Genomic DNA, 23602 nt, shown 5'->3' on the forward strand with positions numbered 1-23602 from the left:
AACAACCGTTTCATTTATACATTTAATTTTTAATTAAAAAATAAAGGTTATCTTAATACATCTCTTGCAGCCTTTGGGCAAAATGCACCCTTGACAAGACTTTATGAAACGTGATGCACATCTGTTCTTGGCGCACATCTTAAACAAACGTGAACTTTCTGCAGCAACTTCTTAAATCCATCATCCTCCCAACCCCCTGAAAACACTTAAATGTTCTTTAAAAAACAAACAAACAAACAAACTACAAAAATTAGAAGTGGGCCCAAAGCAAAATCTCCCAGATCCAAGCATCCCAAAGCTTTCGGAGCAGACTCAAACCCAAACCCTCATCTCGGGCAAAGTCTGACCCTGGATCACACTGCAAATTCACAGACACGGCACCCAAACAACCACGAGAGATGAAATCCGAACGCTGACCCGGGCAGGAATCTCGCTTCGCAAGCTTTGCTCTTTCCACCAGGCCAAACCTATGGGTCTGAACTTTAAACTTCCATAAGCTGGGCCTGCTCCTAGCTGAAATAAGTGCTGGTTACAGGACGAAATGGTGCTGGCACAGCTCCCCATTTCTCAGCTGTCCCCAATCCAAGAGCCCGGGAGGTTTCTCGAGGTGGTTTTCTCCGGACAGACGGACAGACGGCTGACGCTCAGCGCCGGAGGGACGGGCGGCACCGCGCACACAGGATGTCTTTGCTCCACCATGGCCCACGATGGCCAATTCCCAAAGGCACAAAGTGACCAATCTTTAGACTTATACACAAGGTCTACACATATATATATATATTTATATATATATGTACACACACACAATTACATACATATTTAAATATATATATATACATATATATATTTGGTTTTGGCTTTTCTCTTTTTTTTTCTTTTCCTTATCCCTCCTTTCTTTCCCTTTTAACTTAGCGGTGTAGTCTCCTCCAAGGAGGGCTCTGGTATATGTTCTGGAGACTTCTCTGTCTCCGAAGAGACTTCTGGCTTCTCCTGTGTCACTTTAGGCTCCTTGGGGGCTTGACATCTCTCCAGCTCCTGACTCTGCACCTGGCTGTTCATTTTTTCCTCTGCTTCGATCTCCTCCGAGGTGGGGATGGAGTTTTTCTTTGGACGGCCTTTGGGCTTCGTTGGAGCCTCCTGTCCACCCTTCAGAACCTGGAGCAAAGAGATGAACCATCAGGGTGAACCTGAGCTCTGCTGCTGTGAGAAATCCTTTAGAGAAGGATGAAACTTGGCTTTGACCTCAAAGTTAATTCATGACTTCATTTCAGCCTCACAGTGATGCCCAGGGTGCATGGATAAGCTCACTCATTATTTCATATAATTAAAATGATATGCAAACATTAAAATAAGCAAGGACACACAGAAATCTAGAAGTCTCTAAGTTCCTACACCAGCCTAGGCACACAGTCCTCAACACTAGAGATTTTCTGCAGAATTCAGTGCCTTTCCTGAGTGTTTGCTTAATGCAAAGCTCAAGTAAGAACAGTCATAACCCTTAGCCAGAATTTCCTCTGACTGCCTTTCCTTCAGCTTCTTCGGCTTCTGAAATAGCCTTTAGTATTATTATTATTGTAACACCTGCATTAAAATACATGAGACTCCTCTCATCTGTGTAAAAGCTGGGAAACAGCAAGATAAGTCTGTTCTTGTGTTTAATTCCCTCTCTCTTCGCAACATCACTGCAGCAATAAGACACGTCCGACCAAAGATCCGTGTCCAAGCTAATCCCAAAGCTGTTTTAAGTGGCAGTAACTTCTGCAGCTGTCGCATACGTTCAAAGATACAGGCTAGAACTGCATCTCCTCTCCCAGATCAGAATACATAAACATCTCCACTGGAGAATGTCACAGCATCATGGTTCCCACCCGGATTTATCGGACAGTTGTCCTTTCTAGAAGCATTTTAACTGGAAAAGGCCCATGAAGCTGAGAATAACTGAAAGAAGTGAAAGAAGATTCGAAAAGTAAGAATTAACGATATTAGCTCTCACAACTGAAGTGGTTTCCATGGAGCAACACAATCTTTTTTTGTCCATGCACAGAACCAATCCCACAAGCATTAAGATCACAGAAATGCCAAAAATGCAGAGGGAGATATTTTGGTTCTTCCCTCTGTTCTAGTCTTATTTTTTGCATCCCTTTGCTGCGGATTCTTCCTGCTGCCTCTGGTCCCTCTAGCCCACCGCATATGTTGCAGCATAAACTCTTTTAAAACCAGCATGTTTCTAAGAAAAGTGATCAAGAATAAAAGAAAATTTGGTATAAGCAGACACAGATCACCGACACCACGCTCAGCTTCCAACCTGTTCTCTTGAAATCAGATTTTAAGGATCGTGGTGAAGCAGCAACGAACCACGTACCATTTTCTTCCACTTCATCCTGCGGTTCTGGTACCACGTCTTCACCTGGAGCTGCGTCAGCCCCAGGGACTGGGCCAAGTCGAGCCTGGGAGACAAGACAGACATGGCAATAAATCATGGAGAAGAGCAGTCCGAAGCAAACATGTTGAGAATCAGGACACCCAGCATCAGTCTGCCTTCCAAAGTGCTGCTCTTTGTATTGCATTTCTTCTTCACTACCTACATAATAGGGATAATAATACTTTCTCATTTCCCATGGAGTCGTAGTACATCTAAATCTATTCATTTCTTATGTATTCTGCTATTATAGGCAATTTAGGGTTATAAATGAATTTATTATTTGCGTGTTTAGCTTAAGGGTATATGTGGCAGACAGCCCATAATCCTGATTCATCCTCCACAAATCCCCAACGTGTGAAAGCTCCTCTGAAACCGCTCATTACTTCGATATTATAACCCAGGATATGAAGCAAATGCGGCTCAGAGGAACTCTTCATCCTTCCCCACAGACAACAGCGCCAGACAGCCGACAGTGTTGTAATGCAGTTGCACAAGGGATGAGGCTGGAAATCCTCAGGGACGCCGGGCAAGCGCCCCATGGAGTCACCGAGTCCTGCTGGTGGGACAGATCAAACTCCAAGTCACATCCCAAGCTCTCTGCTCAAACACACATTCATGCATTCATGATTTTCCCTCACTTTGGATTCACTTTAGACCTACATGTTGGGTTTGTCTGCAAGATATCCCATTGACTTGAAGACGTTATCACTCACTGCTTCACCATGACATTTCCAGGCATGATATTACAGGGAGACACGCTGCTTGACTAACTCTCACCTTAGTGCATGTGTCTTATTACACTTTGCTTACCTGCAACCAGTTACCATCTCTTGCCACACACATTAGCGTAACTGGTATTGCTTAGAAACCCGAGGAAACAAACAGAGGGGAAGTGGTACATGGGCAGGAATTGCTCATCATCAGTCTCAAACACGTACAAATCCAAGGAACAGTCACACCATAAAATTAATTAACAGCCTCGAGTGCTTCAGCAAGTGTCAACCACCTGGTTGCGCGAAGCTGTGAGGAGTCAGTATGGGAGCATTAAAACTCAGAAACCATGTGAGACAGTCTGGCCATGCCCATGAAATTCGGTGTAGCAGTGATCCTTGGTTTTGGCGACGGGCAGATCTCCAAAATCAATCTAAATACTGGGAGTTAACTTACTGTGGAGTTCAAGGTCTGATGCACCTTTCGAATCCTCTCTAAGTTTACTGTCTTAATAGGAATTGCACAGGTCTTTTTAAATTTGCAGAGTAGGATTGAAAGCCTTTAAAAGAGAGAAAACCTTCCTTATTTTGATTTGTCCATTTGGCTACCAAGTAGTAAGAGACCAACCTACCTATCAGGGGTAGAGAGATACTTCTGCTTCTGGAACTTCTTCTCCAAGCCCATCAGCTGGAGCTCCGTGAAGATGGTCCGGCTCCGGCGCGGCTTCTTCAACCGTGGCGCGGGCTGCTCTGCCTCCGACTCGCTGCTGCCGTGGGTCTCGCTGGCGGGGGGCTCGGAGCCGGCGGCCCCCGGGGACGGCTGCGCCGGCAGCACACGGGAGCTGGTGGCAGCGGGGACGAGCTGAGGGACCACGGAGGGCTGCCTGGTGATGACGGAGATGAGCGGATACGCCCTCAAAGAAGGGGACCCTGGCAGGGAAGGAAGCAGAGGTGGGTAAAGACCAGTCCAGAGGCAGCGTGGTTAATTCATCTCACCCCGCAGGTCATTTTCTTGCTCCGTGCCTCAGTTTACCTCATTTGCAAAATGGCAGCAATCCTTCTTACTTGCTTCACTGGTGGTAAAACATGGATTAAAGTTTAAAGTACATAAAGTGTTCCAAGATCTTGAGATAAACGGTCGTGTGGAAAGGAACGCGTTACACCAGCAGGCCTGATTGTGAAACTCGTAATGTGAGTCACCGCTAATGAAAATTATGATCTCTAGACCTCAATGAGTCTATTTGGGTGAGTAACTCATCATGGTGGAAGAAAGGAGCTGCCAGCCTGGCCTGCTGATGACCCATATTCCTTCCCCTCCTTCCACGTCCCTGCAACACTAAAAATCAAAGCATTTCTATTAAATTTAAATCATTCCACTTAAATCACCAAGTACTTGAAAGATGCGATAAGAATTGCCAAGCAAACCTTTAGCTTGTGTAAAGCATTATCTACCTCTTCTTTCTGCGGATCTTTTTCTGAAGTACAGAATCACCAAGTAATCTGTTTCAGCCAAATTTACCAGAAAGAATCAGCCCCAGATCAGTGGTTAATTGATACTTTTACCCTTGTACCCCTGTATATGTCCATAAACCACAAGATTACTAAGCAGTAATAAATCACCAGAGCTCCGAGACCCCTGCAAGGCTCCGAGTGACTGAAACCTCTGGACAAAAGCATTTTTACAAGGAAATCTCTTCCAGGGAGGTCAGCAAAAGGTATTTGATACCAGAGCAACCAGGGATATTTGCTTTCCCTTATGGCATGGTAGCAGCATGGTCCCAGAGCTTGATATGCCTCCATCAAACAGAGGAAAGAGGCTATTTTTCTAATAATCACCTAGGATCAGGAATACAAAACCTGCTTTTCTTCCTCCAGGATCAACAGCAAGAACTTGGCTGTTTTTGCAGGGTATAAAACAGAGGTTGGTTGGTAGAGAAGCGGATGACATTGGAGTCGTCCAGGTCCACGTTTTCAAGCGCTGAGCACCTGAATGAGGGGATATATTTTCCCAAACGTTCAGCAGTCAGCAGCTGTGACCTGACTAAACGCTCAAAAAAAGCTCGGCACACGCTTATTTTTGGTGCCCACGTCAGGACGCTGATTTACTTACAGCGCTTCTGAAACGGCCGCTCGGCTTCTGTGCAAGTCGTGGTTGCCACCGCTGAGTCGCTCGAAGCTCCAGGTGGTGAACAGATTTGTGAGGCTGTTGACATCAAGTGCCTTATATTTGTTTATCATTTGTGCTCATAAGAGGAGCCTTCGCTTATGGTTTGACACCAAACAGTTGCGACAGCGCTTTTAGAAACCACCGTAAATAATGAAAGCATCTGCTGATGTTCAGCCCAGCCGCGTTAAAGACTTCTCAGCTTTCTGCCCTCCGCCCGATGAGGACACGGGATGGTTGGGGCATAGAGTAAGGATGGTATTTAAAGATGTGGGGTTCGAGGCTGCAGATATTTCCTGGGGTGATTTAGCTCTCCTTGTTGGTAAATGAGAAATTCTCTACATTGAGCTAGCCAGCTTCTAGATCACAAATAAAAACGTCTAAGCTCAGTGTCCTGTTTTACATTTAGTTATCCCAAAGTTCAAAGGCAGCTGAAGTCGAGCCAGTCCATTGTCTCTAGGTACATTATGAACATGATTCCCCTTAAATCATCTGTACGCTTCTTCCCCTGATAAAGCTTTGGCTTCCAAACACTATGAAATCTGAGGCTAGATCTAAATTTCACATCCCCCGGAGTTCAAAGGTATTTTCTAGACTGACATGGTATTGTAAGAATGGAATAATTTCTTAATCTTCAACAAATTAAACGCTGGCAAGCTGCTCTTGTCTGCTCAGCACTGTTGTGACATGCTCTGTCTCCCCAAATGGGAAGGAATGGAAATGAAATGCTCTTCCTCTCCTTACCCGCCTTCCAGAACAGTTGCAGCTGAACTTTACTGCATTGTTGTCTGAGCATCTTCTCCAATCCTGACCCAGTGGTGTTTTGCACTTGAAAGCCAAAACGCAACCCGCATCAGTCCAAAAACGAGATATTAATTTGCTACCCCAGCAACACACCTCGAGTGTTTTATTGTCTCCATCTAAAACAATCAGGAGGCCAAATAGTGAAGCCACCCGCAGTTTAGGACGCGGGAGGTTCAATGATCTTCATAGGGACAGTGACTTTATACAAGAAAGTCCCAGTTTTATCTATTAGAATAGTCTCAATCACCCCAAAGTCTATAGGGTAGTCTCGGGCTCACTTTGTTGCTGAATACTTCTCAAATACTTGGGAAATATTAGCATAATCCATATTTCACAGCATGCACAACTGTAATTAAGCAACACAAGTTTTCCTGTAGTTATTTTTTAAGCATTCGAATAGTCTTAATTTCAAGCAGCAACAAAGCTCTTACTTCTGTCCATCTCCATCAAGTGAACATCTGGCCGCTCGGTTGCTAAAAGTAACCCAGAGCTAAAAATAAAAAGGACATGGGATCTGCAGAGTGTTTTCTAAGGACCTGAAAACATTTTGCTTTGCTATTTAAATCAGGCCATGCTGGCAGGCGCTGTACAGTGAATAATAGACCTGCTCCTTGCACAACGCACTGACCACACCACCTTGAAATTAATTGGATTACTCAAGCCAGGCAAGTCTAGAAGAACCCTGGACTCCCGTTCCCTAATTACATGTAGAATATTTGTCCTAGAAATGTATCATGATCTAACATATCCAAGGATTAGGTTTTTTTCTCACTTGGTTTGCTTTTCAGCAGCAACACCAAGAGGGAGGACAGAAAATTCACTCCATTTTCTCCAAAGGTTTCAATGAGGAATGTCCATTTTTCCCAGCCAGAACAAGCCGATATCTCAGGCGCAAACCTGCACCATGCTGGGTTTTTACTCCCTCGTAGCCTTCTTATGACGAGCAGACATGACACAGAAGGTACACCATCACTACACCAGGTCACCTTGCAACATTTTTAATTAACAATAAATACTTCAAACAATTTTTTCCCCTTCTTTCCCCCCTTCCCCTCCTCCCTGGCTTAATTTCAACCCCAGTAGGCACAGACTAGAGGGAAGAGAAAAGGAAAGCACTAATTAATTGCACTGTTTGACTGCCGGCAATGGCAGAACAGTTTTCCTCCTGGGCAAATTCAGCTAATTCTGTTTTGGAAAGAAAGAAAAAGGAAGGAAAGATTTATGGATCAGCTCCTCTTGGCAGGTCAGCCCCGCTCGGAGGCAGAACGAAATCGCACTCCGAATGGGCTGCAGCGAAAGGTAAATAATAGGAGAAAATGAACTTACGACTCAGGAAGGTCTATAAATCTGCTGTCTCCTGAGTGTCAAAACAAAAGGGAACCAAGGAGTTGAGTTCATTTAGGAAAGAGCTTCATTTTGCCGAAGGAGCAGGCAGCCTACTGAAAGGAAGCAGCAAGCCCCAGTGAAGCAAAGGCAAAGAGAAAACATTGACAATAAGTTGAACCATACCAGTTTGGGAGGGTGTTATGTTGACTTTTCCCACCACAGATCCCCAAAAGCTGAGATTTTCCAGCTGGGCCATTCCCACAATTGCATTATATTATCCGATAACACACAGAAAACTTTAACCACTGTGTAAGTAAAATACTGCGCTCATCTACTCTTCATGTTTTCCTTAAGCTTCACTTTATTAACTATAAGGCAGCTTGCATCAGGTTTTTCCCAAGATCAATGCTGTGCTCCAATTGATAACGACGTAAAGGAAAAATTAAGAGAACAGCAACAGGCTGTGGATACACCAGAAAAGTTCATGTGCTTAGGAGAGGGTTGAAGGGAAATAACCAGATCCCTGCTCAAAAATGAGCCGGGTGATGTTTACACGGTGCAGCACGGTGCTGCGCACAGATCCCTCCGCTATCTCCAGAATGGGAAGCAGCGCAGCCACGCCAGGGTATGATTGCACCTGAGCTAATTATGGCCTGACGAGAGGTGGGCTAATGAGGTTGTGAACGTCGTGTTGACAGCTCGACAGCTTCCAAGGCACGAGTTGGCGTGTTTGCATGGCATGGCCCTTGCAACGTGTTGATCCAGATGGTCTTTCAGAGCTACCTACCCCTCTTGTGTCCTCTCCTGAGGGGCTGCAAGTCCAGGCACAGCCACAAAATCTTCCTGAAGCCGTCCCCTGCACAAGGCAACCGAGCCTCAAGCCCTGAGGTGGGACCTACGTATGGACTTAAATGTTTTTGAGCATCCCTGTCAATGCAAAGTTTGGTCAGAGAGCCGGTGATGGGTAATTTGTCAGGAATCCTTTGCACCAACCTGTTCAGACATTGATTCTCTTCTCATTCTTTCCAGTCCTACTGTAAGACAACCTTACAGAGCTCACCCCTTACTCCTTGAATATTGAAATAGCTGGAAAACCTGCACGTGACCCTCAGACCCTTTAAAAGTGCCGTATTTCAGCTTTATAATGAGACTTACCTGTGGCTGTTACATATTAAATAGAAATTCTGGAAGTGGGAATGCTTGAGAATGCTCTTTATTGCTATTCCTCTTTTCCAGCATCTCAGCACCTCAGAGCTCACTCACTTACAAGACAGCGCTGTTTCAGGAGGGGAGATTTGCCTTTGTTTTTGTTGCTTATTTTTTCTACTAGCTCTCTTTTTGTTTGGTTACATGTGGAAACCATTTGTACCTAAGCAAGAGCCAAGGCCTCTGCACACAAGCAGAGGTGAAGGGCACTTGAGGGACGCTTCGAAAACTTCCAAAAATAGCCCCAGGACTCAGCCCAAATGCACGGAGCCAAAATTTCCATGGGAATCTTGAGTATCACAGGAAAGCAGAGCAGTCAACCCTGAAATCTAACTGCAGCATTAAGAGACACTGGTGGTACTCCAAAATAACATTCAACAAGGTTCCTCGGACTAAAGTCTCCTCAATCAAATGTTCAAGATACGGTTCACACCATGTTCTATTTCCACTTCAATTCAATGGATTTTGACAAGGACCATGAGGCTTGCAAAAACATAAATGCAACTCAGCTACACAGCAAACTGCTTGGTAGTAAATGGTTTCTTTTCCCTGTGGAAGAATCCAGACCCAACTGATGCCCATGGCAAAATGCCCATCAGCTCCAGTGGAGCCAGGATTTCACCTGCATGTATCCACAGGAGCAAAACAGAAAAGAAATGAAAATTAGTGCAACTAATTTTAGTGCAGCTAAAATGATCCTTTTTAGGGCATTCTGACTGGAGGCCAATTCGTCTGTACCTTCTGTGATGAGCCAAGTGTAAGCGGGGGAAAAAGTGGCACCGTATCGAATGGTAATTTCTCACAACAGCTTCTTAGGTGGGGGAAAATAAGGGCTCAACCAGGAGTCCTATTTTACCTTCCCTAGGCACATCAGAGAACAGCCTCTGCTATGTTCTATCACATTTTTGAGGGGGTAGGTTTTCAGCTAAGCCAGTTGCAAACAAAACCCCTGATGTCTGTAAATGATAACTTCTATATTATAATAATATAGAATATTATAACGTATCGCAGGTAAAAGGCATCTCTCATCATGCAACTACACAAGCTTCAGCTGCTGGTCCCCAAGCTGTAGGGCACTTAGATTAAATTCAGCCCAGTTTCAAAGCCACAAGTGAAATTTCCGCAGTGCTTGGAGCTGTGAGATCCACATTTTCCATTTCAAGCCTGTCCCCGTTAGCAATTTATCAACGTAATGCTTCAGTATAACTTCTACATAATAACAGTAATTAATAAATTTGAATGCATCTGAGGCATGCATGCCGGAGGCCTTCACAAAAAACTAAGCAGAAAGATAATTAATCCTTACTTAATAATGACATTTGATATTTATATTGTGCTTTTTTTATGTGTTTAAGGCACTGTACACACAGTAAGTAATTGGTCTTGAACAAATGATGAGCCTGAGAGCCTCCCTGAATGAGAATGTGTCTAAGCCCCTGCTGCCACGGGCAGATGTAGAATATCCTGCCTTAGACAGCACGGGATGCCATAAACACACCCCAAAAATTCACCTAGAGCATCCATGTCTTCTCCAGCGATGCCAGACCCCTGAAGGATGGCACCAGGGTTCTTCTGGCAGGGTTGGCGGTACCCATGATAACAAGCTGGCTTTGTTCATGATCCCTTTAAATCCTACTCAGCGGGAGAGGGGTGCTCGGAACCCAAGTCCTTATATATCTCCTGCTAGGATACATGGGCTCAAGCCACCACGACTGGAAACTGCTCCAAATGGAGACCCTTACTGTTTGGATTCCAAGGGAGATTTAAGACCAGGGCATATCAGTTCCAGAGAAATAAACACAAGCACATCTCCACCAACAACCGTCTCGTTTACTGTATCTGTATTGAGAGCCACTTTGGCTCCGTTAAGCCAACTTCAATTTGAAGCTCTTTCTTTTGAACCAAGTCATGTTAGATACTTCAGCCAAGTGTTTCCTCCATTACCGAGGGCAAGACTCGACTCTAGAGCTCATTACCCACTGGGCGCAGATTTAGCAGGCCAAGTAGCCAAAAGATTACAGAATCAAATAGCTAGAAATAACAGATTTACAGGCAACCTCTGGTCTTGTCTATTGAGGGGGGAGGAGAAAGGCTGCACCAAGAAGACAGAGCTCTCAGAGTGTCTGAGCTTAGGTTGCAACCACTTTCTGTCAGATAACTGGACATCTTGGGAGAAACGTAGGAGGCCAAATCCAGTTCCCAGGCCAGATGGTGTCACCGGTCAAGGAGCAAGATTTGGACTTAGATCGAGAAACAGCTCATCAGAGCTGAGAGGATGCAGTTTCATGAAAGGATAAGTCATGTTCTGCTCTTTATACTGCTCCCCAAGTATCTCCTTCTGGCCACCACCCAAGAAACAAGTCTATACGGACTTTGGACTGACATATTATGACCATTCTTACATCCTTACACACCTGATAAATGAATCGGCCTGCTCTCAGGACTTCACAGTTTCTGCCCAAGTTCAAACACATAATGCCATGCATGCATAAATCAATCAGCCCTTTAGTTCCTGCTCTGTTAATTATTATCACAACAACCATAAGCAAACACTGGCATGGGACAGCTGAGGAGCCGTGCACACAAGAGCACTCTTCAGGTTTCTCAAGCCCACCCTTGTGAGCTCCAGCAACAAAAAACTTGCCATAAATATCAAAACCTCTTCCTGCTTCGAGCCTCTAAAACACTCTGGTGAGTGACACGTGGGAAGAAAGAGAGGTCAACTGTTTCTCAACACCAGACTGTGTAAATTTTGCCTGATGGATCTTTTGGAAAAAGCTTTTTTCTTCTTGGGAGAAGAGTAGATCAGTGTTTAAAATACACAGACACCCCTCTCTTCCTCCACTCTGAAATGAAAGGGGACTTCAGCACTAACCTGAAAGAGACCTGTCACATCTTGGCAAAGACTTTGCTCCCTAAAATTGTGGCTTATCATCTCAAGCGATGCTTTATTGATAATCTTGTCCCTATCAGGACATGTTCAGCAGAGAGTTTGGTCTCTCTGAGCTGCATGTATGATTCTTTGATCTTGCATCTGCCCGAACAGAGAGAAAACTCACGTCTGTTTCCTCTATGGACAAAAATAAACTCTGCGGACAATTTGGCTGAACAGCTGCACAAACAATGCAATTTAGAAGGATGCAAATGATACACGAGCAGGTTTTGTTCACAGCCTGTCTGTCCTTCGTGTTTGACAATTAGATCAGCAATCTTAACCCAGCTCTTGTGGCTGGGGAAAGAGGAGAGACATAGACAGGGAATAAAGCTAAAGGTAACGCACATCACCTATTCCAGGAGGCTGAAACCTTATTATCACAATCTAGAGCACCTCAGAAGACAGATTTCTTCCAAACCTGTTTGGTTTTTTTTGTTGAATAAGCTGATGAAGACCATGTCGTAGCTTCTATTCATTTCATTGAGAATGGTGGTGTTGTTTTGTTGTTTTGTTTTTGTTTTCCAGCTGAAGCATTAAACAAGTTTCACTCCTACTGAAATTCATCTCATGTCAAAAATCAAGCTGAAAAATGTCTTGAGGCCAGGCAATCTCATAGAACCCCAGAATGTCAGGGGTTGAAGGGACCTGGAAAGCTCATCCAGTGCAATCCCCCCATGGAGCAGGAACACCCAGATGAGGTTACACAGGAAGGTGTCCAGGCGGGTTGGAATGTCTGCACAGAAGGAGACTCCACAACCCCCCTGGGCAGCCTGGGCCAGGCTCTGCCACCCTCACCAGGAAGAAGTTTCTTCTCAGTTTTAAGTGAAACCTCCTGTGTTCCAATTTGAACCCATCACCCCCTGTCCTGTCACTGGTTGTCACCAGCAGAGCCTGGCTCCATCTTCCTGACACTCACCCTTTCCATCTTGATCCCCAGGAATGAGTCCCCCCTCAGTGTCCTCTTGTCCAGCTCCAGAGCCCCAGCTCCCTCAGCCTTTCCTCACACGGGAGATGCTCCACTCCCTGCAGCATCTTGGTGGCTGCGCTGGACTCTCTCCAGCAGTTGCCTGTCCTGCTGGAACTGAGGGGCCACAGCTGGACACAAGATTCCAGGTGTGGTCTCCCCAGGGCAGAGCAGAGGGGCAGGAGAACCTCTCTGACCTACTGACCACCCCCTTCTAACCCAGCCCAGGTCCCATTGGCTTCCTGGCCACAAGGGCCCAGTGGTGGCTCATGGTCACCCTGCTGTCCCCAGGACCCCCAGGTCCCTTTCCCCTACGCTGCTCTCTAATTCCCCAACTTACACTGGAACCTATCTCAAAATGGACGCACCCAGAATAAATAGTTCCATGAGAAAAATGTCACCCTTAGGGTTGCAAAGCACTTTGGAGGATAAGCCAGAAATTCCAGTTGGTGAGCTCTGGCTGTCCCCATGTCCAAAGAACGAGCCCTCAATCACACCAGACATCAGTGTGCGGGTTTTTTTTCTGTTCTGATAGGAAGTCAGCCAAGGAGACGCCATTTTCACACCTCCCGACAAATACAGATTAGACTTAGGGTGGAGACGGGACCTAATTAAACATAAGGGATTGAATTTGGTTTCTCCAGTGCTCAAATCCTGCTAACTTTAGTTGTGAATTAGTATTATGGACAGAAATGTTAAAGGACACCTGTTTCCCACAGCTCCAATCTAGAACTAGAAACGTGCCCCTATAAACGCTCTGATGTTGGGATCCAGATGGGAGAACCTCCTGCACCTTGAGGTTTGGAGGGCTCAGTCAGAGCTTTGGTTATCGCCCATCTCTGGCTCTTATCAGCACATCTATTTACCTCCGAATCTCCTACGGCACCTGTCACTGCGGAATGCAGCATCGCCGTGTTCCGCAGGTACGTCTGCAGCTCCATAATCTCATTTAAATACCAATCAGAAAAGTCAATATGCAAAAAAACAATGCAGCCCTTTCTTCTCCCCACGTGCGTGGGTGTGCGATTCCCGCTAGCAGCCGAAACAGCTCCACGCTGACGGGAATATTGTCTCATGGCCACCGAATTCATTTACTCTCACCTGCCCCATAGAGGCTCAAAAGAACAAAGTTCTGTTCACTTCAATGTCGATTTTGGCGAAAGCCATTTTGCTGAAGACATTTCCTATTAATCAACTGCATGAGCACTGCATTGAGAACTCTCCTTTGTGTCACACGATTACGAAATTCCTTAATGTGCCACTAATATGTATGTTAATATTGAAGCAACGCATGCATCCTGTTATTGTGCAACCAGCGATGTTTCCACGGGAACTCCTCCAATAAGAGGCACATACGCAGCGCGTGGTTTTTCAAATTAAACTAACTTTTTTCAGCTGTTTTCTTGAAGTCTAAACCAAGGAAGATATTCCGCCAAGGATCAGCTGTGGCTGCCAGTTTGTACGTGATGCTGATCTAAATAAATCTGCAGGGAATATTTTTCTTCTATTTCCCAAATCCCGCCATGGTCGGACTCTTTTCTGTGGCTCTGCTGGGGTGAAACTCATCCGAGATTTGGCATTTCCACCCTCTCCCCGCAGACTGCATGACACACTCTCTACATTGCCAGTGTTTGCATTAAGCTTTGAAATAGAGGCCATACCCCACCTGGGATATTATTAGATAATCTGTCCAGAGAATTTAGGCAATTATTGGCATTTACTGCTATATGATGAAAAGCAAACAACAGCACCAATCCATCAAGCTGAATTGGTTTGCTTCGCTCAGCAATGGTGTAATAGTTATGAGGGATGGTTGAAATTCTGAGCGCTAAACGAGCCTTTAATTTATGTTTGGTGAACCACATATGAAAAAGAACTTTAATTCTAACATTTTTTAAAAAATACCCTATTCATCTGTTTCTCTCTCTTGAAGGATCAATGCAATGCTACAACCGCCTCTGTTTCCATCCTGGAGGATCTTCTGGGAAGCCAGATCTAAGGTCTTCCAGTTTATGTGGAGCTTTGGAAAGATTTGCTTGGATACAGTCTAGAAATAGACTGAGTTTAAGGCATTTGAATAGCTCGCTCCTTACAAACTTACTAAGTTTCAGACCGACGACACATCCCTAGTCCTTTCCAACCTGGAGGGAACAAAATAAGAATCTCCAAAGAAAAATAAGAAATTCTGTATTGAAACAAAAAATCCGTGAGAGTTGTCTTTGCATGTATTACAAAGAGGCACAGAAAAGCGCATAATTTTAATTGTCTTCTCCTCTTTGGGGGTCACCTTTCATTAAACCCTTGAGGAGAAAACCTACTCCCACCAAGACATTAACATCTCATTTTCAGTGCTGCTTGGGTGAGGAGACCAAATGAAAATAAATGGCTTCTCCAACAAGACACATCATCCATCGTCAGCATGTAAAACGCAGTCATTAATCACAGGAGCAACCTACTTATTACGGTATTCAAGCACTGGCAGTACAAATGCTTATAAAACAGGGGCTCCTTTCATAATTCCCTGCCCTTGTCTCTCAATAGTTTAGAGGATTAACCCTTTTACAATGAGGGATGGGCAAACTGGTTTTGCCTAATTCCAAACCAGCCTGACGTCATGGGTTCGAAAGTTCGACTTGAACTTGAATACGATCAGATGTGGTTTGTGCCGAGGGGAACCAGTAACAGGAGCTCAAAGAGAGGAAAAGGAAGGCGGGCAGTGAACAAGCAAATCGGAAAACCCAGCAGGACACGGGCAGAACGAGAAAAAGTCCAGCGAACGGTTAAGGGATGGATAAAAAATTGGTAATGAATGAGTTGAAACCACTACAAAGTAATAAACACAGCCTTGTCTTAACATCTATCTTAATGTGATTCGTGGTAAAGCCTCCCCTGTTCTACAGACCGGTCTCTGGCTGGGAAAAATTACAGGCTTTTTCGGTATGTAATTAATCCTCACGAAGAGCACAGTTAAACATACGCGGTCCCCACTGACCACATTATTTTGGGCTGCTCTTGCATTTCCCAGCTATTCCGCCGGCTCTGCAAAATGACAAACTGCATGGGGTTATCCAGCCGCCGCGTGTCCCGGGCTGCACCTCAATGAACGCTCAGCACAAAACACCCAGATATTTGCAGTCTGATGCGATTTCTTGTCTTTTCCTACACAACCAAAACTTGCGTTGGCTTTGAGGAGTAAATGAGAAGTGGGGACGGGGGGAAATCAAGAGGTACTGAGAAAAGCACTAATTGGATTTTCCCTGCAGCGTGCAAAGGGTTAAATTGGAGTTTAAAATGCACTATTTACTGGTTGTTGTAAAAAGCGAGACATCTGAACTAAGAAAATTCTTGCGGAGAGAAACTAGATGAGGTATGTATTTGAATTATCTCACAGTGTGCAAACGGGCCCCAGTTCAACCAGAGGCAAGAGGTTTTCAAACACTTTGTCATCAACTGGACAAACACTTTCAATGTTGTTATCAATTACTGGAGGTCATTTGCTTTGGGGAGAACAAACATTTTGAGAAGACAAATTACAAGAGTCCACCATATCTTAAGCCACACTAAAGTGATGTGCCAGGTACTAAAAATAGAGACTTAAGTTTCTTCTGGGTGGATTTTTCTGTTAATTAACAAAGCAGCAATAAGCGGCAGCTATTCCATTACGACTTTCTTCATATGTAGGGAATACTCAGTGAACACCTTGTAGATGTGACTGGTTTTGGGGTAAAGTGGGCTACGTCCTGGTAAATTGTCAGCAAGAAATTAAAATCATTACAGAGGTCCTCAGAAATTCAGCACCAGCTCCGCTTCCTAAGAAATATTAGGAGTTTTCCCAAGATATTCCCTCTAAAGGAAATGCTTTTCTTCAACCGACGTTGCCTTCAAGGCAGAGTGATGAATGAAAGCGTTTCCAGTATCCTTCACTGTCCAAAAGGGTTTTCTATGCCATAATTTACTACAGGAAAGTAGCTTTTATTATTTTTTTTAATTGTATTTTATACTCAGAGATAGAGAAATATCAAAGTTAAGACCACTGGTGAGTTAATATGAGTCAAACAAATCACGCCCAGGCTGTACCAAGCAGTCAATATATGTGAACACGTAACAGCGATGCTCCGTTTTTAAACAGCGTCAATTGATTTTAGTGCATTTTTACAAGTTGTGGTATGACTAATTGTGACAATACTAAGAAGGGAGAAACAGGGCATTGATCCCAGAAATCAGTTTTTTCAAACTATTATTATATTAAAGCCGCAGGTAACCAACTAGAGCCATGAAGTGTCTGCTCTGCGTTCACTTGCTCACCGAGGGGGAAGAAAACAGGCGGCATTTTTTCCTAAGCTGAGTCTGTGCCATGAAAGTTTGATATCAATGACTATCATGGCTTTATCCCTTTTTATTCTGATTAACACAGCTGGATAGGTATGGCTTGCACACTTTTCTGAAGGACAGACATTTCTATTTCATAGTCATGAGCTCTTTAGAAAGTGTCAGTGGAAGCTATTAATTGATCCTGCTATTAATAGAAAGGCATGGAAAGCAGAAAAATATCAAAAAGGCGAAACAACCATGAAAACTGACAGCACAAAAGAAAATAATTTGCCAAACTGAGTTTGCCAGACTAAAAACCGAGTCCGTTTAGCCAGCTGAAGAGCTTGGAAGACACCCCAGCACGGTGTGTGCACTCAAATCCACCTTTTCTATTTCCACCCATCCCATTTCTGTCCTTTCATGGCTCTGCAAACCTCCAGCTCCTCCATCCACCACCAAGACCTTTCCAGAGCAAAGCGATGTCGCGTCCTTCCTTAAAACAAGGATCAGGCCTATCTTTCATTTGAAACGCAGCTGCTTAAGCAAGCCAGCAAACGAACCAGACCAACGCTGAGCCCTGCAGAAGCCCTTTCAGTGCTTGGCATCCACGGGGAGATCGTCTGTCTGTCCGTGGGGACAAATTTAGTTCGCTCTGGGGACAGGAATGACCCCTGTTGTACACGAGCTCCTGATGGATCTTTAGGGATAGCACATCGGATGCGGCGCTAAAAGCGCCCGGGACAGCCTATCCCCACAAATGCAAGTCGGGAAACCCTATACCTGCCAAATTTGAGCTGCTCCCGACAGCAGGAGATGCCTTTGCCCTGCTGGAAAGGGGACGGCGAGGAGAAATGCTGGGGACAGAGCGAAAATGATCAACCTGGATTCATTAAAAGATACAGAAATTGTCTTAAAGCAGGCTTGCGAATCACAATTTAAAAGATCATCTCCCCCACCTCCTGAAAACACCACCATACGTTGTTAGACTTGAATCTGTCTACAAATCCATCTTTTTATCACATCAGCTATTTCTTTTTAAATAATATTTTGGATGCTGTGCTTTGTTCCGCTGAGACCAAGATGAATGTCCATACCCACTGCAGGTTTGAAATCAGCTCACGCAAAGGTTTCGGGAGTTTATGAGCTGATACTTACACAAGTAAACCCTCTAAATCCTGACGATTAGATGAAACACCACCAGGATTTCTATGATATATTTTTGGTGGTCTTTGCTGCCTCTTCTCATGTGATCGCCCGTCTCTGATGGACAGAAATACATCTGCAGTGGCACTTGCTGTGACATCTCTTCACAACAGACAGGTGCTCTAGGGGTCTCTGTCCCTCAGCCCCAAGAAAAAGCTGTCCAAATAACATACTATCAGCCTGGGATTTCATAAATGCTTTGTTTTAATGTAATTTAAGTGCTAAACTACCTTATAATAATGTGCTTTTAAATGTTTACAGTTAAGGCATAATTGAATTTGACTCACTTTGGCCTAAATCCAGCTACGATTTAATTGACTTCAGTGGGAGTTGGATTGGGCTCTAAGTAATTTTAACTAAAATAATCCATCAATTATTCCTCACCCACTTCACCAAACTCCTTCCCATTATTTATGATTGCTCTGTAATTTATTGCAGCAAGGTGAAACAAACCCTTCTAAGTTCTGGCGGGGCTCCCTGTCCCTCGGTGGAGAACTTCAGGATATCCAACAACCTAAACCAAACCTGCTCAAAGGAAAGAGCAGAGCTCCAGACTCCCAGTACTGTCCTGTGCTATCACAGACAACTCCAAATATCAGCTCCTCCACGACTTAGTCACCGCAGGAACAAAATGAACTGTTAGCAAAGCTGTCAAGAGGAGATTCTGAACAAAACAAACAGAAGGGTGAAGCAAAATGTGTTCGCAAACTCACGCAAACGTTTGGTAGGAAAAAATAACTCCCCGTTTGCTTCAGACTTTTCATCATGGTATTGGATCAATTATTACATTCCTCACTTTCTATTTCAGGGGGATTTTTTTTGCCTATTTTTCCTGTTTGAGCTGTGTGAATAAACACAAGCCGGAGCAACAGGCTCTCCTAAAGATGTATAATGTTATGCAATTATACGTACGCGATACGTGCCGCACGCAAGGAGATACTTTCCATAAGAAAGTTCCACCACTGCTAATTTTGCTTCGAAGATGACAGGATAATCTGTCATAGAATACTCTATTTAAGTAACCACAAACCTATCACACACGTTTCTCTGTCTTGTAAAAGAAGAGGAGATGGTTTTATTAAGGCTTCAACCCTTCTGTGCTTACACAACAGTGTTTTGGTGTTTAATGTACTAAATAGATGTGGCAATAGGCACCTGCACACTGGGAGCTACAGGGACCTGTTCTTGCTTCAACATTCATTCTGAAGATGGCTATTAAATTTAATTCAGATGAGATCCAACCTCTGCAAGGTGAAAGGAAAACTAGCCATTAACTATCCTGTAGCTTGCAAGATAAATTGTTTAAATGTATTTTTTTAATCATAATGGCGCTGAACCCGAGCTAGCGTTTTGTCACCGGTTCAGTATGAGTACAGCCTTGTTTATGTGACTCAATAAACGCCACAATACACCTTCCCACAGCACATTTGAAGCTAACGATGGGTCGTTTTCACAGGGAATTGCAGTTTTCTTTCCAAAGAAGTGTTGGTTGGGGCTCACCCCAAGGGATGAGCTTTGCCTCAGACCCCAATGCTCCTCACAAGCCAAACGTCGGTCTGCGGCTTCACCATGTGCAGGAAAAGTCCTCAACGCTCCTTCCACCCCCATCTCCCTCTACTTAACACTTACCTTTTTGTCCCAATTCAGCTGCACATGCTTAAATATTTAGCGTTTGTTCATAGCCAAGAGAAAAAATACTTTCCACTTGGTTCCCAATGTATTTTTCTCTTCCCTTAAGGATGGATGTTGCTAAATACACCTCTGCTCACGCACGACATCTTTGATCCTGCAGCTCCAAATAAATGATGAAGGCACAGCAGACTTCTCTATGCAAACACCTACAAAACTGGACTCCTGACCCCAGAAACAGCCGTGCTGCTCAGCAGAAGTTCAGCTGAAGTAGCTCATTACTCATTACTGCCTCAAACACCCCCCGGTCCCAGCTATGACTGTACTGGTAACGTTCATTTCTGGGATTTTAATTAAGATGCATTTTTTCTAGACCGCAAAGAGACTAAGTGCTCACTCCCTGGTTAACTCAAGAAACAAAGGAAATGCAAGATAAATAGCATAGTGCTGTATTTCTGCGCTATTTAGTCACTGTTTCTTTCTGTGTTATTTATTGTTTTGAATTATTTTTTTAAACAGATTCGTGTTGGGGATTTTTCAAATTCTTTCACATTTAGCTACTTTTTTTTGTGGGATTGTCCGTTTCTTTGACAATGATTGAATTCCTTCCCTCTTATAATAATAATAGTAATAGTAATAGTAATAATAATAATAATAATAATAATAACAACAACAACAACAATAATAATAAAATCCTATTACCTAATACAAATAGGACCTCAATTGTACCTATAAACCTCAGAACGCTGACAATTCCCAAGTATGGACTTTTGTAGCTGTTTCTTTGATGGTTTTAACCCTGCAAGCAAATGTCTCTCCGTACTGCAGTTCTCAAGCACTGCACGGCCGCAAAGCTTATTGCACTAGACACAGATATTCACAACCCACCCCGACACAGGGACAGGCCGGAGCTTGGGCTGGAAACACAATCTGGAGGGCAAACGCATTAAAGATCCCAGGCACAAAGAGAAAAAAGGCTTTAATTGAACAGTAAGCACGAGAGTCATGCTAGCGCCACTCAGAATCCACTGCTGAATCACGGGAGGATTATTAATGATTATTTAATGAATATATATTAGTGTTGCAATGACAACATTTGCTATACTTGACTCAGAACCACATATTAAATAAAGATTTCTCTCCTTTTTTCCCATGGGGTGCTGAGAGTCGAGACAGCGCTGGGGAGCACCCCTCCCATTGAAAACGCTACGGATCCCTTAGCCTAAAGCTGATCTCCAAACCATGGGTTTTGATGCCGGGTTAGTCATACGCGCTTCTGGACGTTGGTAAATATTCAGGTTAATATTCCTTTTGGTTGCATTTTCTAATGGACAGGAGGCAGAAATGTCTTCCCTCTTCCTGGCAGGAGTCACACCATCGGCACAATGTGAACACGCCGAAAACATTTGGGACTTTCACGCCTATTTTGGCCAAATACAGAATTCCACTGTCTACACAGTAGGGAGGGATCAGCTCTGAAAAACTCCCTTTGTCAGCAATATCTTGATTAACAATCAGATGTTGTATAAAAATACGTCAGCGATTAAAGAAGGTAAAGGAACACTACGCACAAATCGATCAGAAGCAATAAATGCCGAATGGGGATCACGCTAGTCCTGTAACCTCTTTCAAAAAGTTGGTCACCGTGATCTGGCCTCCTAATCACTCCTGGGTCCTTAATTATTAGTATTTACAAGATAAATATTCAGGTTGGAGGAAGACTTATGCTTGGGCCAAGGGTTTACTTGCCAAACTCTCAGGATACCCCAACAGCAAGTTTTATATTAGCACAGCTCCGCTAAGACCGGAAAGTTCCTTTGTATTTATATCCAGCTAAGTATGAAACCAAACCACCAAACCTAAGTCCAAGTTCAGGTCTTGAATTTTTAAACACAACAGAAGCGCAAAATGAACACTCGTAGGAAAAGAAAATAGAATTTGGAGTTTATATTATTTATATTATTTTACTGGGATTTAGTCCTTTCTGAATATTTTGTAATAGCTAGAAAGTTTTGGACAACATATCGTTAAGTTTCAGTTTCATCATCTGATTGTCTCAGGACATCAGGTGTCCCCACTGACACGCGGCCTTGTGGGCAGAACATACATCAGGAAAAGTGCCTATTTCACCAGAAAAAAGAAGCATTTTTTTCTCTTTTTTTTAAAAAAATCTGGAATGCATTATAAGAATGCTATTTTTGCTTTTAACATGGATTTTTAAAGCTCGCATTACACCAATCTGTGAAATCTAGTAACGCCCATAGTCAAAACCCAATCGCTCGTTTTGTTGCATTTAAATCAGTGGTGTCTAGAGGACACAGATCCATTTATATGTATTTATTTGTGGTGTCTATGCCTGCAAAATCATTCTGAGTATTTCCACATCTCTGTTAGAAATAGACTAACTCCTTTCTAAGGAAGAAAGGATTTCGGGTAGAAAACACTGTGTCTCAGTAGCAGTTTTTCTCCTTTTTCTAATTTTCTGATAATTCTTTGAACTCCCACAGATGGCAATGAAAAAACCACCAGTAGTTTCAACAAGCACAAGATCAAGGCTGTTTTCTAAAGGACCTGTGCTCCTGTTAGCACATTATCCTTCGCATCGCTTATTTATTTGCGAACACCCTGAGGAACATCGAGCCTGAATCCTACCACTGCGCGCCGAGACTGGCACAGCGTCAAGATTTAATAAGCAACATTTTCCATGGGAAACGCGGGGAGCAAATGAAAACGCTTCTGTTGAGGATGGGGTGTGAAAACTCCAGTCCGGGGCAGGGGCTGGTTTCGGGGAGTCTCCTCTGAAGAGGTGCAGGGCATAGAATCATAGAACCCCTTGAGTTTAAAGGGTCCCCAGCGCCTGTCCCTGCGGAAGGACATGCATGATTTTGCTTGCCCCAGCAAGGCATGGGAGGTTTGGCTTAAAACGCTGCCTGTGCACGTTGACTCCCCACCCCGGAGCATCCCCCGAGCATCCCCGGAGCATCCCCGGAGCATCCCCCGAGCATCCCCGAGCATCCCCCGGGCGGGATGCGCGCTTACCGGCGCAGGAGTGCAGGGGCTTCGGGCGGACCAGGAGGGCCGGACAGACGGAATACAGCGAAAGTTTCTGGAAGTAATCGCAGGTCTCCTTGGAGAGGATCTCATCGATCATGAAGGTCTTGTAGCGCCTCCTGCCTGTGTCGCCACGGCCGAGCCGCGCCGGGGGCTGCCCGTGCATGGCGGGGGGGGGGCGGCCGCCGGCCCCGGGGCTGCGGGGGTTTGCCAGGGCGGCCGAGCATGGGCCCCCCGCCGGCTGCGAGCGCTGCCCCGGCCGCTGCTGCCGGCTCGTTGGTCGCTGCTCCGCCGCCGCGCCGCTCCCCGCTATATAAACCCGCCGATAAGCATCTCGCCGCGGCCTTTTTTAGGAGGCTCGGGCTGTCAATCAGGGCGCCCGCTGCTCCCCGAGCACCATTGTTACCCCGCGCCGGGCGGGGAGGATCCCGCCGAGCTCTCCCCTCCCTGATCGCTATTTTAGGAGACTGGGGTGTGTGTCTTTCTCTCTCTCTTTTCTTTTTTTTTTTTTTAATGCAAAAACTGGAAATCTTCCAAATTTTTTTCTTTCCCCTCCTTTCTTCTCTCTCCCCCCTCCAGATTAGTAATTACTTTTAAAAATTAAAAGCGCACATCGCACAAATGCAGGTTCCCAAGAGGATAGTGCTGCTCCCCGAGCCCCAACAGCTTTTCTCCGATCGGCATCAAACCTATTCCCCAGTCGTGAAGCGCTAGAGGGGAAAAGAAATATATCCTATTTATAGGTGAAGCAAACGCTGCCTTCTCCGGAGCAGTTCGGAGATGATTTACTGGCAGATCACTGCTTATCTCAGCCAGATTTTTGCAAAGCTGAGCTTTGGGCCCCTTCCGCTGAGCCCAAGGGGTGCTGAGGTTTCCC

The 23602-nt window shown here is 44.6% G+C and overlaps 1 protein-coding gene across 1 annotated transcript; it reads right to left on the reverse strand.

Moving 5' to 3' along the window:
• Positions 1-670: 670 nt before the first annotated feature.
• On the reverse strand, positions 671-22891 carry BARX2 (BARX homeobox 2; the record flags this gene model as incomplete). The annotated part of the gene is made up of 4 exons (XM_080357988.1): positions 671-1155; positions 2363-2447; positions 3765-4062; positions 22714-22891. The coding sequence occupies 4 exons, from the start codon at positions 22889-22891 to the stop codon at positions 904-906; spliced, it is 813 nt and encodes a 270-aa protein (XP_080214114.1). The 3' UTR covers positions 671-903.
• Positions 22892-23602: the final 711 nt, after the last annotated feature.

Source organism: Nesoenas mayeri (assembly GCF_963082525.1).
Source record: "Nesoenas mayeri genome assembly, chromosome: 22".
In the NCBI taxonomy this organism is placed as follows: domain Eukaryota; kingdom Metazoa; phylum Chordata; class Aves; order Columbiformes; family Columbidae; genus Nesoenas; species Nesoenas mayeri.